At 35.4% G+C, this 20,390-nt stretch overlaps 1 protein-coding gene across 1 annotated transcript; it reads right to left on the reverse strand.

Annotated features, from left to right (window-relative positions):
- Positions 1 to 12,892: 12,892 nt before the first annotated feature.
- On the reverse strand, positions 12,893 to 19,773 carry LOC104216381 (uncharacterized). The gene is made up of 13 exons (XM_009766405.2): positions 18,712 to 19,773; positions 18,158 to 18,239; positions 17,578 to 17,766; positions 17,357 to 17,421; positions 17,115 to 17,274; positions 16,500 to 16,745; positions 16,261 to 16,377; positions 15,977 to 16,165; positions 15,812 to 15,896; positions 14,591 to 15,528; positions 13,974 to 14,481; positions 13,692 to 13,882; positions 12,893 to 13,606 (listed from the first exon to the last, which is right to left on the reverse strand). Exons 1-13 carry the CDS (start codon positions 19,755 to 19,757, stop codon positions 13,115 to 13,117), a joined length of 4,308 nt encoding a protein of 1,435 aa, XP_009764707.1. The 5' UTR covers positions 19,758 to 19,773; the 3' UTR covers positions 12,893 to 13,114.
- Between the last annotated feature and the right edge of the window lie 617 nt (positions 19,774 to 20,390).

Below are 20,390 nucleotides of genomic sequence, written 5' to 3' on the forward strand. Positions count from 1 at the left end.
ATTGGGGAATCTTAGGATCTTCTCTAATAAGCAAGACTGCTCTTTATTTCAATTTCCGATAATTCTTTTACAAACTGTTCTCCCCCTTTTTCTTTACTCACCCTTCCTATTTATAAGGGACAATCTCCCAAAAACCCCTAAAAAGTACAAGATAGAGCATATTTCATAAGCATATTCTTACTGTCTACCACTAAGTTTATACAGTTGTGGACTTTATGCGTTGACTGACCGCCCAGGGATTACCTTCCCCCATGACGACCATTAGGTGATACATCACGATAACCTTGTACCTCGTCCTACTCGGTAATGGTCGTGGTTGCCAAATTTGAACTCATACAATGGTCCCGAAAATTAAGAATGATTCTCATGTATTTAGTTATCAGAGAATTCAAAATTGATTTCCATTTAAAATATTACAAATCACAAATTTCGCAGTTAACACTTAAAAAGTGTTGGGAAAGCGCAGTATAACTTAACCGACTCTTTAAACGGCACTAATGTTATCCTTTTTTGTTTAACGAATACCTCATTTTTAAACCTCTTTCCAGTGGGGTCATCTGGCTTTTTTCCTTTTTCTTTTTCATATGTTTAGCAGCTCTTTGTATTCGCAGAGAATAATGCAGGTTTGATATATAAAAATAACTTAGAGTTAATATCCTAAAATCCCCCTAAACTATCATGTTCTTGTGAGTTTTTTACTTAAATTATTTGGTGTCTCAAAACCCCATGAATTGTATCGTCCTTCATATTAAAAATCTCTCACTCCACTCTTAGTGGTACGTGTAGTACACGCTCCTAATTATTTATAAAACGTGTCATGTAGCACTACACGTGGATATTCAACTCAGCCTAAACCCGCCTAAACTATCACTTTTTTTTCAGTTACCTACTTAAATTATTTGGTGTCTCCAAAACCCCCCTGAACTATATTTTCCTATATATTAAAACCTCATGTTTGAATTTTAAAGGTGCGTCTGTCTAACTATATTAATTTATGGTTTGTATAAAGTTTTTTATATAGTTTATTCATGATGTATTGCTCTCGGATTGATTAATTTTAGGAGGTTTGGACAAAATAATATTTAATGTATTCTGTTAATTTTAGGTTTAATTGTAATTGTGCTTTATGCTAAACTCCAATTGAATAAGTCCTTATTTATATTCACTTTGTAGCATAGTAAAAATATAAATAAAGGCATATAGTGTTGCATTTCTTAAAAATTATCTTATATTACATAAAATAAAATTTCGCAAATAAAAAATTAATTGGCCAACAATTACATTTTCTAATTCCAGATTACATAAAAAAGGTTCAAGATATTCAACTTTATTATCTACAAGGTATTGAGTTTAATAAGAAGATTTAAATTAGTATTCTTTCAATAATATGTGTAAGACATGAAAGAAGACTAAAACCAGAAAGAGAATAAATCATTTCAGAGGAAACAGAGAGGAAGAATTTTTTTAGAGGAAACTCATATAGAGAACTGAAGAAAAAAGGTTTAAAAATGAAGAAGAAGGTGAAAAATAAAGAAGAAAATTTTAAAAAAACAGGAAGAACGGTGAAAAAATGAAGAAGCTATAGAAAGGTGAATGTAACTGAAATAAGGAGAATATTTATTAAAAAAATAAATGAGAAAGAGGGTTAGACTAATTAGCCATTATTTTCAGTCATATGAGTCATTTTGATGGGTTTTTTCAGCTGTCACGCGCTCCTTAACAAGTGTTTACACACGTTATGTCAGGCCAGCGACAAAAGAGTTTTAATATGAAGGACAATATAGCTCAGGGGGGTTTTGGAGATACCGAATAGTTTAAGTAAGAAATTGACAAAAATATTATAATTTAAAGGGGTTTTAGGGTATTTACTCAATAACTTATTGTTGAAAAACCACACAAGATCTCCCCCGGTGAAGCAAGTAGTAATTTTGCCCGTTCTCTCTCCATTTCAATTTTCGTATCACGATTCCATTTTCAAAAATTAAATACAGGCTGTCAGAGTTTGCTGAAGAAAAGGTATTTTATTATTATTATTTTATTTTATTATATAGAAGAGAGAAGAGGAGGTCGACCAAGGGCATCATAGTCATTTCAAATATATTACTATTACTACATTGTTGCTCGTATACTAGGCTCAAAAGCTTGGATGTGTGTTCTTGGTACAGAAAAAACTTAACTAAGGTGGTCTGTAGCTAAGCTATTAATTAAATGCACTACTTGATTATTGTTATTAATACCAAGGCTATTAATGCATGCATTAGCATGATTAAAGACAAAATTATCCTTAAAATTTCTTAAAGCTAAAATAGAAGGCATTTTTGTAAACAACTAATTTTTTTAAAAATTATGCGATGCATTTTAGTTTTTAATACATCACGCCAAATAGTGTATAAAAAATAATGCTTGCATTACTAACATATGCATTACTAATACACCCTATTCAGCATTATTCTTATACACCCTACCAAACGACCCCTTAATATTTTTTCAATAAGTACATTTAACTAAAAAAAAATCTTTTTGGTAATTTTATAATTCAAACGTTCATTTGATTAAAGCTATAGTAACATACATTTATAGTATATAACAATTGTATTATCTCCTTAAGAAACATTATTTCATTTGTGTATTTATGGACTATTTCGGGTAAAGAAGATCTTTTAATAAATAAAAAATTGGCAATAATCTATGTAGATTTATATTCAGATGTTCTTATATTATTATGATTGATACCATTTTATGCAAGTGCTCATTAAATTGTAATTTCAATTGGAATAGTTTATAAAATTAGGAAAAAAAATACTTAGGAATAAAATATAATTTCAAGTCCCTTTTTTTATTATAGAATAGTGATGTTCAAATTGTATAATAAGGATTCCCTCTCTAAAACATGTCTGAGAATAATCTAAATTAAAAATTAAGACAATTAATTTAGAATTTGTTTTTCTTTTAAATTTTTTTATATATTAAGAAGCATGAGAAGTATCATTATGCATGATTATATTTCTCCCTCTATGATCGAATTTAGTTGGGTACTTCCTCTATTCAATAAGAATTTAATATTATATAAATTTCAAAATACATAAATATACAATTAACTAATTTTAAAAAGGCTCAATAAATAATTATGATGAAGAAAGTTGTATTACACTGCCTAAATAGTATGTCAATCAAATAAAAAGAAACTAGAATAAACTATAATGCTTCAATTTAAGTGTGACGACCCAAAGGGTCATCACCGGTTTTCTCTCTTTTTCTGTGCTTCCGAGGCCTTGAAAACCTTACCTTTAGTTGCCTCGATTTGCGTGTGTAGTCCGGGCGTGTAGCCGAAAAAAGCTTATGTGTTAAATTATGTGAAATTTGATAAATTGTGGCTTTAAAATGGTTAAAGTTGACTTTGGTCAACATTTTGGGTAAACGGACCCAGGCCCGTGATTGGACGGTCCCGGAGGGTCCGTAGAAAAATATGAGACTCGGGTGTATGACCGGAATCAAAATCCGAGGTCCCGAGCCCGAGAAATGAATTTTTAAAAGAAATTGTTTTCTGAAATTTAATATGAAAATTTGAAATAAAAATGAATTAGAAAGCATTGGTATCCGACCCTTATTTTGGTTCTGGCGCCCGGTACAGGTCTTATATGTGGTTTAAGCGCTTCCTGTAAAATTTGGTTGAAATCGGACGTCATTTGACGAGTTTCGGACCTAAAACTCTAAGTTTGAAAGTTTATGAAGTTTGATAAAAAAATGATGATTCTGAGGCTTGATTCATTGATTTTGATGTTATTTTGGCGATTTAATCGCATGGTTAAGTTCGTAGGATGTTGTTGAGTTAGTGTGTGTTTGGCTAGGAGCCCCGAGGGCTCGGGAGTGTTTCGGAAGTGTTTCAGAGTGGTTTTGGCCTTAGAAAAGTTGCAGAAGTTTCAGTTCTGGTGTTCTGGTATCTAGTTCTATGCGATCGCATAGGTAGCATTGCGATCGCATAGAGTAATCCTTCAGGTGCCCCACATTTGTTCTATGCGATCGCACAGATTCATCTGCGATCGCATAGCTTAGCCAGATCCTTCAATGCGAACGCAACCTTTAATCCGCGTTCGCGTTTCATTAAGTCCAAACCTGGAATGCACAGCCTTTTCTTCTATGCGTTCGCATCAGCCCTTCCGCGATTGCAATGACCAGCTTCCCCTTACCCTATGCGATCGCATTACCTTCTTCGCGATCGCATAGGGCATTTTTGCCCAACGATTTTTAAATACCCAAAACAGAACAGTGACGAGGTTTAGTCCATATTTCATACGAGTTCTTCTTCTCCACAGCTCTTGAGAGAATTTTTGAGCACTTCTTCATCAAAGTCTTTTGGGTAAGTAATTTTCCATCTATTTCCTTCACTCTTCTTCATTAGTTACTGAAATTCTAAACCTAAATCATGAAATCAAAGTAGAAATTAGGGCTTTTGGGTAGAGTTAGATTTTTGGGAATTTTGAGTGATTCAACCTCAATTCGGGGTCGGATCTTAAAATAAATTATATATCTGAACTCGTGAGGTTATGGGTAATCGGGTTTTGGTCCGAGCCTCGTGTTTGGACCATGTGGGCCCGGGGTCGAATTTTGGTATTTTTGGAAGAATGCTAGGAACTTCATATCTAAGCTATGAGATTTTGTTATCGAGTCTTTATTGATATTATTGAATTAATTATGCCTAGATAATCATTGTTTCGGAGTCGGATTATAAAGGAAATGCGGTATTTGAGGGTTGATTGCTACTCTTTGGACCGAGGTAAGTGTTTGTTCTAACTTTGGCTTGAGAGAATAGGATTAGAGTGTTGTTTTCTATTTGCTAATTGTTGAGTACGGTGTATAGGCATGGTGACGAGTATCTATACACCAGAGTCTAGCATGACCGTGAGTCTTATTTGTGTTTATTCGGATTTTGTGATACTTCTTCCTTGTTAAATTGATAAATTTCATATAATGTGAAGAGTTTGAGGAAGAATTATGATTTGTACATTCTTGGAACATTGGCTCGAGTATATCATAAAGCGTGAAAGTATATGAAATGATTGAACCCCTTTGGAGCGTTGGCTCCGGTGGTAAAGTGAGATAAGATGTAAAAGTGAAAGAAAGAGAAAGATTTATTGAATTGCTCCCTTGCCGGGATGCTTGTTGCTTTGTTGACTATCTCCCTTGCCGGGATGCTGAGATTATTGATATTGTTCCCTTGCCGGGTTTTTAACTGCTTAATTGTGCTCCCTTGTCGGGATTTAGCTGTTTATTTGTATTCCCTTGCCGGGATTTCTATCATTATTTGTCTACTCCCTTGCCCCTTGTTTGTGATTGTTGCTTGGGTGAGGAAGAGTGATAAAGCACGAAGGGTGATGTCGTGCATTGTTTACTATTGTGAGGAAAGAGTGTAAAGCACGAAGGGTGATGTCGTGCCGCACGATGTACCATTCCGTGCCGATTTTATTGATTATATAGTGAGGAAAGAGAGTAAAAGCACGAAGGGCGATGCCATGCATATTTCATTTATATGATTGCTTTGGTGAGGACGAGAGCGTAAAGCACGAAGGGTGATGTCGTGTATTTGTTGCTTTCTGATTCCTTGTTGATATCCGAGTTATGTTGTTTCTTTCATTACTTGTTCTTATTTGATTTACTTCGAGGTTATAGATTTTCTTACCTTATTTGCCTTGTGATTGTTATTTGGGTGAGGAAGAGCGTAAAGCACGAAGGGTGATGCCGTGTATTATTTTGGTGAGGACGAGAGTAAAAGCACGAAGGGTGATGCCGTGCAAATTGTTGACTTTTGATTCTTGTTGACATTTTGGCTTTGTTACTTCTTTCTGTTATTGAGGATTTCTATTTGAAACTGTTAGCTCCCCATAGCATGCTCCCCCTCTTAGCTGTTTAAATTCTGTACATTTCCTTTTATTGCATATATCTGCACAGGTTATTTTTGGTAGGTCCTGTCTAGCCTCGTCACTACTTCGCCGGGATTAGGCCAGGCACTTACCAGCACATGGGGTCGGTTGTGCTAATGCTACACTCTGTGCATCTTTTTGCATAGATCCAGGAGCAGCTTTTGGACCTCAGCAGTAGGATTTGATCGGGAGCTGACTTCAGTCCAGAGACACCAAGGTAGCCTTGCTGACGTCCGCAGGCCCGGAGTCTCTCTCTCTTTATTCTGTTTGTTATCTTTTGTACCGAAACAAACAGTTTATAATTTTCTTTCAGACGATTTTATTTAGTAAATCTTAGAAGTTCGTGAGCATTGTGACACCAAATCTTGGGTAGAGGATTATGTTAAACATTCCGCATTTCTATTCAGTTTTTATATAAGTTAAGACTTCCGCTTGAAATTTTTAATATGTTGCCTTTATTACATGTTGATAATTATGGAAAAGAATGTGTGTTAAACGGAAGGTAATTTAAGTTGGCTTGCCTAGCTCCTATTAGTAGGCGCCATCACGACCCCGAGGGTGGAAAATTCGGATCGTGACATTACGGTCAATTCAATTAGTATTTAGAGTGATCGAAAGAATAATTTATTTTTAATAAATTATTCAAATATGTCATTAAACTATAATAGAAATATAAATTTTCTAGTTAAAAATTCTTACTAATTAAAAATCGATTACTATGTCAAAGAACCAAAATAACACCTTTTCGTCAACTATTTGGGAATAAAATTAATATATTTTATTATTAAAATTTTGATTACTATAAAAAGAAAAAGTAATATATTAACACAACTGAAAATACTAAAGAGTAAAACTATATATTTTTCAATTTAAACAATGAGAAAATACATCATGACTTATTTTTCAACTAACTTTTAATCATTATTTTATTGTCAATTTTAAATTTGGTGGTGCAGAACTTTTTTTAAAAATAAAAAAGTGTAGAACCTATATAGAGACACTCTAAATTGTACTTAAAGTATTGTATAATCTTATATAATAAAGTGTCTGACTTCGACAGGTAATTATGGTTCTATACGTTATTACACAAAAATCTATTTTCTTTCTTCTTGCCTAAAGGCATACAAAGTGTGTAATAACAATAGACCAAAACATATTAAAAGAAAACAAGGAGAGAAAAAAAAGCAATAATTGAGCCCGTGCATCGCACGGGTACATCATCAAGTTTAGAAAGATTTGACATTATTTAGGAAAAGAAAGTTCTTACCTCAGATACTTTCAAAATATTTGCTCGAGATGGCAGAGTCTCGTGCTGATAACGTGTTATAAAATAAAGACTATAAAGTAAAGACAAGTATAGAGAGAAACTGATATATTATTCGAATTCAAACTGATGTACATAATGAACTGAAATCTCTTCTATTTATAGAAGAAAGGAAGCTATTGTGTAAGCTGCTACTATACCAGATATGGATAATCTTCTACTGAGAGCAATGTTTATCCATAACGGAGTACTGAAAGGATAAGCTTATTATACCCGATATGGATAATCTTCTACCGGGGGTAATGTTTATCCATAACTGGGTACTGAAAGGATAAGCTTATTATACCCGGTATGGATAATCTTCTACCGGGGGTAATGTTTATCCATAACTGGGTACTGAAAGGATAAGCTTATTATACCCGGTATGGATAATCTTCTACCGGGGGTAATGTTTATCCACAATCGGGTATCGAAGTGATAAGCTTCTTCATGAAGCTTATTTCCAATAGAGTACTTAAATAGATAAACATATTTACGGTGGAGTCCCATATGGATAAGCTTCTTTAGGAAGCTTATTTACAACGGAGTACTAAATGAATATCCATAATATAATATATTTATAACACTCCCCCTGGATGTTCATTAAAAGATAATCTGCCTCATTAAAACCTTACTAGGAAAAACCACGTGGGAAAAAATCCTAGTGAAGGAAAAAGAGTACACATATTTAGTAATACGCATTGTTGGCTGCCTCATTAAAAACCTTATAAGGAAAACCCTGTGGGAAAAACCTTAGTAAGGGAAAAAGAGTACAGCGCGCATTTTACTCCCCCTGAAGAAAACCTTATTTCAAATATTTGAATCTCCGCATTCCAATCTTGTATACCATATTCTCAAAAATTGATGTTGGTAAAGACAATCTGTTGGATTGTCACTTGAACTAATTTGATGCACACCAATGTCACAATTTTTCTGAAGATCATGTATGTAGAATAATTCTGGTGAAATGTTCTTCGTTCTATCTCCTTTTATAAATCCTCCCTTTAATAGTGCTATGCATGAAACATTATCTCTGTATAATATTGTGGGTCTTTTATCACATTCCAACCCACATGTTTCTCGAATGAATCACTGATCTCAATCATATGCACTCCCTGCTTGCCGGTTTGAAAGTGAGCTTTATGGGTATCAGATAAATAACCTGCATCTGCATTACCAATACGATCTGCACCACTTTTGTTAGCATTAGCAAGATAAATAAGTGCACCATCTACACCGAGATAGAGTATTTCAGGACCAAGGAGCTCCTCATCCTCTTCTAGAGGTTGGAACGGATCCTTATTCACTTCAAGTGATTGAATATTCATTGGTGTACTTAATGGGTACACTTTGTCCATGTAAAAGTATTTTTAAGACCCTCTTGGAGCTCTTCCGGAGTTCCAATAAGATTTATGTCACCAACATAAACAGCAAGTGTAACAAATTTTGATGACATTTTCTTTATAAAAATACATGGACAAATAACATAATTTATGTAACTTTCTTTCAGCAAATATTTACTGAGGCGATTATACCACACGCGCACAGATTGCTTTAAACCGTACAAAGATCTTTATAATTTGATCGAGTACATTTCTCAAGACTTTGAATTATATGCTTCGGGCATTTTCAATCCTTCAAGGATCTTCATATAGATTTAGCCAAATAAGTCATATAGGTTAAGACTTGTATCTAAATGGTATGACATCTTCAAGTGTCTGGACTGCTAGTCCGATCCTCACAATCTTTTACAATATTGTGCACTATATTGTATTAAATATATCGTCGACGATCATTTTGTGTCAGTTCCGAAGCGACATAACTTGTGGAGATCTCATCACTTTCTTTATTTTCAGGTACCTGAACTTTTTCGGGAGTTTCATGAAATGTTATGTCGTGGGCTCTTCTAGAGCTTATTTCCTCCTCCATTTTTCAAGGATTGTTACCTTTGGAACCGATTGGTCTACCATGCTTCATGCGTACAGTAAACTCTATCCTTCAGGGACTTTAATTTTAATAGGAGCATTTGCAGCTGAAATATGATATTTAATTTTGGATCAGCAAATGCTTCTGGCATTCGACTTGAATTATCTTCTAAGTGAGGATCATGATAATTCGATTCATATAGCATATTTTTCAACTGTTTATTCCATCCCCCAAATGTTAGAAAAACTAACATATATCCCCAATCATCTTTGGGAAACATATCTTTGTGTATTATGGTAGAGAAATTAATCATATACCACGCAACAAAAGATAGTAAAAATATTTGGTTTCTGATCCTAAACCAATTGTGAAGGGAGGACTTATCATATATTGTTGATCTGATGCATACAAGTGCTGCTATATGCAATTTAGAAAATCTTAGACCAACACATGAAGCTTTGTTCTCATAAGCAATGGTTTAGCCATTAATAGGAGGTATTCAATGCTAAACCAGCTTGGATATAAACCAGCATTATCAAGATGAACTGTCTTGATTTCATAATCTGAAAATTATGCTCTTAATCGAGAAAAGCAATTCCAAATGCCAAACTGCAGGTTGACAATAATTACACATGTAATCATCTCATATATGCACCTATAAGTGGTTCACATGATAGGTGAACGGGCCTATATTCACCTTTTATATATTTCAGAATCAGGGGTCTTAGTCCCAACTTTAGCTGGTATAATCAATTCCTTATGAGAACAAGCAACACATGAGAATTCCTGAAGAATCTTCTAGTTCTTTAGTATATGCTTATCTGAATTCTCAAATAGCTCATTTAAAAATGGCAAATGAAAACTTCAAGTTTATCATGTCATGTGTTATATCTTAGTAAACTTCTGGTTTACTATGGCATAAACTTTTGCTTTAGTAAACTTCTGGTTTACTGTGATACATGATATAGTACAAATTAAAGAATAAGGCGGGTAACTTCTCACATACATATTATTTTACCCCCTATGATTGTGGAAACATGAAGATTATCAATCTTCCAATCATTTGTAGTCTCAATATGATAGCCATTTGTATTAGTAAACTTCAGGTTTACTACAACATATGTTTTGACCATAATCATATAATATGAATGACATATTTGTATATAAGCTCTTCGAGAGCCTTCATTTATTATCCACAATCTAATATTTATCTGGCACTACTGGTGTCATGTATTCTTTAGGCAAACATTTAGCTCTTCAGGAGTTGTTGATACATTTTGTACTATCAAATATTGCTCAGACACTGCTGGTGTCATGAGAGAAAATCACAATCAAATAAACAATGTAAAACAATTGTTTAAGCACACGAAAACTCCTCTTCATAATATTTTTCCACTTCAGGAGGCAATTTCAATTGTGTTACTTCTTCAGGAGCAAATTTAAAATACGAAATATTGAGTATATATTCTCTCAATTATATTAACTCTTCTGGAGGTGAATTGTAATGTATTCACATCAAGAGCGCGTTCATATTTACCCGACTTATTAGTATTGTCACATTCACTTCAGGGAATGGATTAATATTATCAAAAGTTCTCATCCTTCAGGAAATCGAACATAATTATCTGAATGCGCATTAATCACATCAAATTGTGATGCCTCAACCTCTTTTAAAATATTTACTACTTCAGGAGCAAATCGAGGCGTGCATTTAATATAGAGAATATTTATGTAGCTTATCTTCAATTGTAACCATAGAAAGCCTAAATTATCACTTCTGGTGATCATAGGCATATACCACTTCTGGTAGTTAACAAAATATAATTACAATGAGATATACGAAATATAACCACTTCTTGTGGTTGTATATTTCTTGCAAACTCTGCTAGAGTTTAAGTTGATCTAATAATGTTATCCATATTCTTCAAAATGACATAAACAAGATATATTATAGTAAACATCATTATCAAATCATAATTTTTCTTTATGTACAACAATTACATAACCATACTATCTATTACAAATAACAAAAATTAAAATATTTACATTTCTACAGATTCACCACCGATTACATGACTTGTTTCTCCTTCTGGGAGTGCAAGGTAATCAGTTATATCCAAATGCATGAAGTCTAAATTATCTTCAGAAATAAAATTTGCTTCAGCATTTTTCTCTGTCTTCTTTAGGGAGGCTTGATAAAGCTCAACCAGGTGCTTTGGCGTACGACAGGTACGTGACCAGTGCCCTTTTTCTCCATATCTATAGCATGCATTTTCTGCATTTGGTGCTTGCACCGCTTCATGCGTTTGTTCCTTCCTTTTGCACTGCTGGTGGTGAGGAGTGTTCTTTGGTGCATTATTATTACCATGATTAGAGTTTCTTTCCTGACCACGACCATGACCACGACTGGGGCCACGACCTTTTCCACGTTTAGCCTGGTGGAAGTTCGTCTCATTCACTTCAGGGAATGGACAAGAACCAGTAGGTCGGCTTTCATGATTTTTCATTAATAGCCCATTATGTTGCTCGGCTATAAGAAGATGTGAGATAAGTTCAGAATACTTTTTAAATCCCATCTCTCGATATTGCTGCTGCAGGAGCATATTCGAGGCATGAAAAGTGGTGAAAGTTTTCTCCAACATATCATGATCAGTAATATTATCACCACATAACTTCAATTGGGAAATAATTCTGAACATAGCAGAATTATACTCACTGATAGATTTAAAATCTTGTAGCCTTAGATGAGTCCAATCATATCGTGCCTGTGGAAGAACGACCATCTTCAGGTGGTCATATCTATCTTTCAAATTATTCCACAGTATGACTGGATCTTTAACAGTAAGATATTCCATTTTCAGGCCCTCATCAAGGTGATGGCGTAGGAATATCATTGCTTTGGCACGGTCTTGGTTTGATGCCTGATTTTTGTCTTTGATGGTGTCTGCCAGACCCATCGCATCAAGATGAATTTCAGCATCAAGCACCCAAGACATGTAGCTTTTGCCCGATATATCCAGGGCTACAAATTCAAGTTTAGAAAGATTTGACATTATTTAGGAAAAGAAAGTTCTTACCTCAGATACTTTCAAAATATTTGCTCGAGATGGCAGAGTCTCGTGCTGATAACGTGTTATAAAATAAAGACTATAAAGTAAAGACAAGTATAGAGAGAAACTGATATATTATTCGAATTCAAACTGATGTACATAATGAACTGAAATCTCTTCTATTTATAGAAGAAAGGAAGCTGTTGTGTAAGCTGCTACTATACCAGATATGGATAATCTTCTACTGAGAGCAATGTTTATCCATAACGGAGTACTGAAAGGATAAGCTTATTATACCCGATATGGATAATCTTCTACCGGGGGTAATGTTTATCCATAACTGGGTACTGAAAGGATAAACTTATTATACCCGGTATGGATAATCTTCTACCGGAGGTAATGTTTATCCATAACCGGGTATCGAAGTGATAAGCTTCTTCAGGAAGCTTATTTCCAATAGAGTACTTAAATAGATAAACATATTTACAGTGGAGTCCCATATGAATAAGCTTCTTCAGGAAACTTATTTACAACGGAATACTAAATGAACATTCATAATATAATATATTTATAACAAAAAGAAATGTTCACATTTGGAATTAAAAATTCTTGTTGAAACGTAACTATCACTTCAAGGATTACACCTTCCCCTAGGATTACGTTAGTTGCAAGTCACTATATATCCAAACTTCTCATGCACAAAAAGTGAAACTGGATATACACAATCAAATACATTTTTCTTCACCTCAATTACAACGAAATTTCCAAAAGGCTACTACAAAACGGATTTGCAAACTGGAGTGCTAGCTGCCATCTTCGAAAGACGAAAAAACTTCAAACTATTTCTTCATATTTACATGAATCCTAGTTTCCAGACCACATCTCACAGCTTTACAAATTTGGCAACTCTGCCTCTTTTATGCTTCTTCATCCGAGTCCTCAACAACCCTCGTCATTTTTGCTCTCTTTGTCTTAGGAAGATCAGGTTCACCCTCGTCCTCAGACTCAGAAGCCTCTACTGCTGGTGGACTATCGTAAGCAGCCATTAATGCATCTTCCACTTCATTTCCTTCATCATCATCTTCAGCACCAACCACTGATTCGTCTTCTGCTCCATTTCCTTCTTCATCACCAGGGTCCTCTTCATTCTCACCTCGTGCTGCATCATTATCATCTGCATCTTGGCTTCCAGCACCTTCCTCTACGGAAAAACTTTGCGGCTCTATTATCTTGAAGTCCCTGGAGGTGCTTCGTTTTGCATGCCTCAGCAAATTTATTTTTGTAGCCTTGCTAATTTGTATGAGATATTTCTCATAATCTTCTATTTGGTATATCAAGTCGGGGATGCATCTGTTCTCCCTTTTGATTTTATTGACGAGTGCTTTAGATTTCGTGCTCTCCAGTTGTTTCTACAAGTCAAGCAGGTAGAATAAACAACCATTTGAACAAAAGAAGTGAAGCTTTAGCTTAAACAAGAGTTTCCGAAGCCTTTACCTTTTGCATCACTACCATAAAATTGTATAGTGGAGCTGTTAGCTGGCTACAAGTTACTTCCACAAGCTTCTGATACTTGAGGTTTGGTAAAGGTTGTTTCACACCTTTGGAAGCAATTAGAAGCTTTGACATTTGGGCTAAGTTCTTGTAAAACCTTGCAGCTAACTTCAACAACTGCTCTGCCTGAGGATCTGCTATTTGTGTTGGTGTTAAATGATTGGAACATGATAAAAAATAGTAGATTAATTAATAACAAGAATATCTAGATTCTTTTTAACATACCCTTAAGGTCCATCATCACAAAAGAAGATAACACCTTTACAACAGCTTCTGCTCTTGAATAAACAGTCTCTTCCAGTGCCAATCCTGGATCTCTTTCACCATTCTGATTAACCAAAACAGCTCTCGTATTTGCAACAGAATATACCTTCAATTTCCTTATGACCCATTCAGTGTCGAGAATAACTGATTCAACTAAGTGCAGTATTACCGAAGCTAGTGCAGCACTGGTTGATTTGTTTATAATTGAATACGCGTCCAATGTCACTTGTGAATCAACCTTCTCTGATTCTGATCCCACCACTTTCAGAAGCTCTGCAGCCATGTCTTCGGCGATAATTAAGTCATTTGGTGGTGATGTCAACAATATAGCAATAGATACAATACTTTTAGCAGCCTTGGGATTTGATACTTTACTGGTCTTGCAGATGCATTTAGCCCAATTACCAACAAGATTCCTTTGCTCCTCTGGCAGTTTATTGCTAATTAACATGATAATATCACAAAGAACCTGACAGCAAACATAACATAGATGCTATTAGAAGTAAAAAAGAACTAGGCTATACATCACGCAAAAACTCCTAAGCAAGAATCAAAGATTACCAATCGTACGCATTTACCTCAACTTCGCGAAAGACAGAATGTGCAAGAAGCATAGAAATCAGTGGCCTTATACTGTTTTTGATGAATAATTCTTCACTTGTATATTTGTAAAGAATGTCATCAGCTTTTTCACCTTCGGTATCAATATCGCCGTCCATAGCATTGCCCGCTTCATCCCCAGGACCAGAAACTGCAGCCAGGTCATCTATCACAACAGAATAATCCGACTCATGCAAGATTACTGCCAGCAATTCTTTCAAGGAAAGAAGTCCCAAATGGATATATTCCTTCCTGTCGTCAAGATCTTTTTTAGCATCTTTTTTCCTACTATCTGTCATAGATTTTGGTTCAGAGAGGAGCCACCAAATAATTTTCAGCAAAGGGGAGCCCAACTGCTTGATCTCCCCATAGATCAACATTTTTAGAGGATCTTGCTGTCGCACAACAGATGATGCTTTTAGCTGACGGAGGCAAATGTTAAGAGTAAACGAAAGAATTTTATAATACTGAGTTGGTGCCTTTCCAGATGATAATTGGCTATGCTTTTGAGAGGCCATATTGTTGTTAAAGCCATCATATCTCCATGATTCTATAGTGTTTTGCAACAGCTGATAGATAACTGAATTTGCTAAGAGAGGAATTCGTTCCTGACATAATTTACTGCCACTAAATTCAAGGTCCTCTGAAGTATTGCTTGCAGTAGGCCGTATGAAACCTCTTTGAGTTGAACCACCACCCTGTCTACATATATTTCGGTCCAGGGATTCAAAAATACCAATGAAGTCAAACAGCTCCTTTTCCAACTCCAACTTTTTCACATCAGTTGTTTTTCCAAACTCAGTCCCTACTACATTCAACATCACCTCAATGATTCCTAATAAAATTGAAGAACAGCATCTCCGTTTTTCCTCTTCTAAAGGAGTAGAGCCTGTATCCTGACTTTTGCCGAGTAAGCCTGATTTAACATGCAAATAACAATATCAAACAATCATTAGCTTCGCTAAACAACTAACAACAAATTTTCTGCAGTGCAAGGAAGTTGGAAACATCTGTATCTCAATAGCAGGAAACACGATCAGAGTCAATAACACTCATTTTGGTGTGGAGTAAGAAAAATGGTCAACTAATACTCTTTGGTGTTCAACATAAGCTGCTTAAGGCAAGAAATATTAAAAATAGCAAAATTAACTGGCCTCAAGTTGAACTTTATTCAACCTGAACTCAACAGTCTCTCGCACCTTCTATATCTGCATTTCTTAGGAAGTTCCGAATCTTTGATAACGCATTGGACAGTGACTCTTTGGACCATGCTTTTCCAGGCGGCTGCAATTTTATCAAATGCCAAAATAGTAGGTAACAAGCTTTGAATCAGTGGAGATATCTTGCCTATTTAACTAGAATACCTCATTTTCTTGTGTCAGAGAGAAGCCAAAGCAAGTCCATGAATCTGAAGGATGATCAGTTTTCCCATGTGGCTGAAGAAGAAGCATCCAGGATATACAGGAGAGAAGGCAGTCTAGTGGCTCTTGAATATACACTTTCCCACTCTCTGAATTAGTACATTGGTTAACATCCAGTAGAACATCTGCATCCTGAAACGAACAACCATGCATCAAGAGGTAAGGCAAAATCATAGACAGGTAATATCGTAAGAAAGCCAGATTAACAGTTAGAGAACTATCCATACCTCTCTGTAAAATCGCAAGAAATGAGGGAAGAGAAAATCAAAAACAGCCCCAGAAGTTAAAGGATCCACCAAAACAAGCTTAAGAAGTCCATGATATAGAATCTCTCTGACCTTTGCCTAAAAAGGAACATTTTTCCATGAGTACTATTTTCATCCCTTAAGTAGAAAGCTCATTGTTCAAGATGTTCATGGGGGGAAACCAACAAAACACAAGGAGAGAAAAAATATGTAAATGCTACCTGCTGATAAAGGCACCTCTGCAACAAACCATTTAGCTCCTGGAAAAGACTAGATCCAAGTGCACGGTAAACTTCAGCTTGCTGGCTGCTACTCGCTTGACTGCTTGAGTCTTGACACGAAAATGGTCCATTTTTCTTTGATTGTTTTTCAGCCAATATCAAATTGATAATTGAACTTGTTGCAGCAAGACGGATCGAGTCTTCTCGTCTAAACATTGCCTTACGCAAGACCAAGATGGTATAATCCTGCACCATTAACAAGATAGGATAATTAACAAAGGAGAAGTAGAAAAGGATGTAGATTTTAACCTCAAAGATGTGATTCCAATGAAGAATATGGAGTTAACTATTCGCCACAGCAAGAGACGAGAGAGAGTACTGAGTGAATTAGGAAGCAAAGTTGACATGTTCAATTCTATAGTTCGTTGAAAGAAGATAGTAAACAGCTTCATTTAGATTCTTAACTGATTCTGAATCCTTCTCAACAGAAACGATTAGTTTATTTTTGCTATTGTACATCTGCGATATCCTTAAGTTCCAGTACACTATTTAAGTTTTTCAATATCTGAATACATAGTCGACAATATGAAGAAACAATAAGATATCAATGAGTACCTGAAGATCATGGCTTGATCTGATTAGAGGCAAAAGGGCAGCAACAAGATGAGAGGAGACCTTTTCATTCATGAATATGAAATAATCCAACAGTTCCTTCAGATGTGAAATGTGCTCCAACATTGGGTATGGATAAGTACATATAAGACAACCAAGCAGTCTATGAAGGACAAATAAGTTGATTATTGGTAAACAGTAACAAAAAGCATGGACCAAAATCATTAACTAAGAATTGCAATCACCTTATAACAGGAAAGCCTTGTTCAGGCTTCAAAGAGAGGATACGTAGTTTGCATTGCTCTATTATCTGCAAGAAATCAGCAAGTGTAAGTAATCATAACTTGCAGCGTCCAGTCCTTGTACATTAGAATTCAGATACAAGAAGATCTATTGACAATATTAAGAACGAGACTTTTTGGAAAATGATGCCAAGGTTGGATGAACATAGACCTTTCATACTGACCTCGTTTCTTGCCATATCATGAACCTCAAATAGACTCTTGAGAACCTGAGTACCTAGCTTGTCAGGACCTATCATATCATCAGACTTTTCATAATTTTTGGTTCCTTCTTCGATTCCTTCAAGCAACACAAATCCAAGTTGTACGGTACTTGGCACTACGTGTTCTCTTCCGCAGTTGCTCTCACTAACCTATTGATAAAGAAAAATGACATAATAAACCCATGACTTACTGAGAGGACTATAAAGGAAATATGTAGGCGATGACACAGGCAATCATCTACAGAACAGTCTGTTTGCAGCTATAAACTCCAGGATATAGATGTTGGGCAACTCTTGCAAAAAGGCTACCAAGTTTATAGCGCTAACAATGAACTGTATCTTATGTCTTATCATTTTTCTTGCATATCAAAGAAATCATGCAGTCTTCTTTCTCATATTTTATTCTGATCAGGAATGTATGGATGATTGCTCAATGCGTAGTGGAAGAACCTCCGAGCAATCTCCTTTCACAAATCACAAAGGCATGCAAAGGAATACTTATGTATTTACATGCATGAGGTAAAAAGTCAAAGGATCTTACAGCTCTTAGCACAGCCTTCTCCATGTTTCTGGCAGTATGCAAATAGTGTTCCTTCAAGTCAGATGATAGCCATTTACAGCTCCTGAAATGCAACAACATTACTATGGAACACGGCAGTAGCATCAGCAACAGTTTAGAGAATTAATGATGGCGTTAGGAGTATCACTCTTTTTAGCAAATATGATATCAATGACCATGGAAAAAGTTTTAAAGTTTAGCAACAGTCCACACTTTAATGGAATAGCTTCCTCTACATTCTAGGGATGGATCCTAGTCAGGCTTAAACTTGTACAGACAAATAATCCCTCATCCAAAAGAATAACATAGTACGAAGTACATGGTAAAACTATATAATTTCTGGTCTCAGTTAGGACGTTGATTCCATAATTTTCCTAAACTATATGAACATTATAAAATTATATCGCATTTTAATTACAAATATTTACATGTTTCAAAAAAATTACTGTAAAAAAGCTGTTTATATAGTAATTAATATCATATAAATTGGAAGAAACAGTATTACTTCTACCATAGTCATCAGATGCAAAAAGTACCTGGCAAATTTCAAGTCTTTATAAGCAGCAAAAAGTGATGTTTTTAGAACCGCAATGGAGCTGTCAGTGAGTCTCTTAACTCTAGCAACTGACAACAATATTGCAACAGTAAAATGATTAAATACCCGATAATCTGACCTCACTAGCCCTAACACCTCTTGTCCTAAAGAAGGATCCTGCTTCACAGCAAAATTAACATGAAGCAACACAGTCCCTTCGACTTGTCTCATTATTGAACCACCTGACTTCACCCCACCAAAATACATCACAATCCCTTCGATGACTTCCTTCTTACCAAAACCCTTTGATCCCAATACCAACAATTGATACACCAACCCGGGCAAATCCTGCATGTCCACATTCCTAATTCCACTGAACACCCGCTCCAAAAATTCCCTCCTCTTCCCCTTCCCAATGAAATTCAAATCCCTAACACTTTCTACCAATTTTAACAACAAAACCTTACTCCAATCACAGCTAAGAATTTCATCAAACACCTTATCGACATATTCCAAAGGCTTATCAACATCATTTGAAAACCTAATCAGCTCTATACATTTAGCAAGTATAGTTAGTACATGAGTATCCTCAGACCCAATAATCTGAGGTAAATAAGATATAATCAAATCGACTATTGTCGTTAGATCATGGATTTGGACTGTTTCTATATGGGACACGAAAAGTTGGAAAATGGAGAGAGAGGATTTATCGTGGGGGATTTTGTGGGAAGTGAAAAGGGAAATATAGGAAGAAAGAAGAAGAGGGACGAGTGGGGAAAGTGAAGAGTGGAGTTGCGTAAGGGAGAGGAGAGCTGAGAGGTATTCGGAGACGGCGAGTGAAGGGTTTGGAGAAGAAGCGCGTGAGTGGAGATAGGATATGAGGGTTTGGTGAGAGTCGACGGAGAGGAGAAATTGGGGTAGTGGAGTGGAGGATTGTGGGTGATATAGTTGAGCTAATTGAACTATGTCTACGTCGGTCAATGATGGTGGTGGTGGCGGTTGATGGTGGCGGACGGCGGAGGGATTTTTGGTTGCGGTGGAGGTCATGGCGGTGGCATATGCGTGCGTCGGAAGTTAATGGTAGTGATGAAAAATGAACACTTTTTATGTTGGTCTGTTTTGCGCGGGAAATTCAAAATGCTTGGAAATAACCAGCCTTTTTTTCTCTCTTTCAGGTGCTTTTTAAATGGGAAAATTGCAATTTATTAGTGTTCTCAAATTCTCATTGACGTGTATATACTCCCAAACAGTGATAAAATCACAAGATAATTAGTGGGCGTTTGGCCATAAGAATTGTAAAATTTCAAAAAAAAAAAAAAAGTGAAAAACAATTAGAGTTGTGTTTGGATATGAATATAATTTTGGGTTGTTTTTGAAGTTTTATGAGTAATTTGAGTGAAAATTTTGAAAAATAGTTTTTTGGAGTTTTTCAAATTTTGAAAAAATTCCAAAATTCATCTTCAAATGAAAATTGAAAATTTTATGGTCAAACGCTGATTTCGAAAAAAGTGAAAATTTTTCAAAAAAATTCTTATGTCCAAACAGGTTCTTAGTTTTTTTTCCTTCCTCTTCGGCGCTTGAATTATTAAAAAAGTACAACATTATGTAGTCGTGATTGACTAATCATGGATATTTTATTAAGAAACAAATAAATTGAACTTGTGATCATAAACATGCCGT

This window comes from Nicotiana sylvestris, chromosome 1, assembly GCF_000393655.2.
Source record: "Nicotiana sylvestris chromosome 1, ASM39365v2, whole genome shotgun sequence".
NCBI classification, from domain to species: Eukaryota; Viridiplantae; Streptophyta; class Magnoliopsida; order Solanales; family Solanaceae; genus Nicotiana; species Nicotiana sylvestris.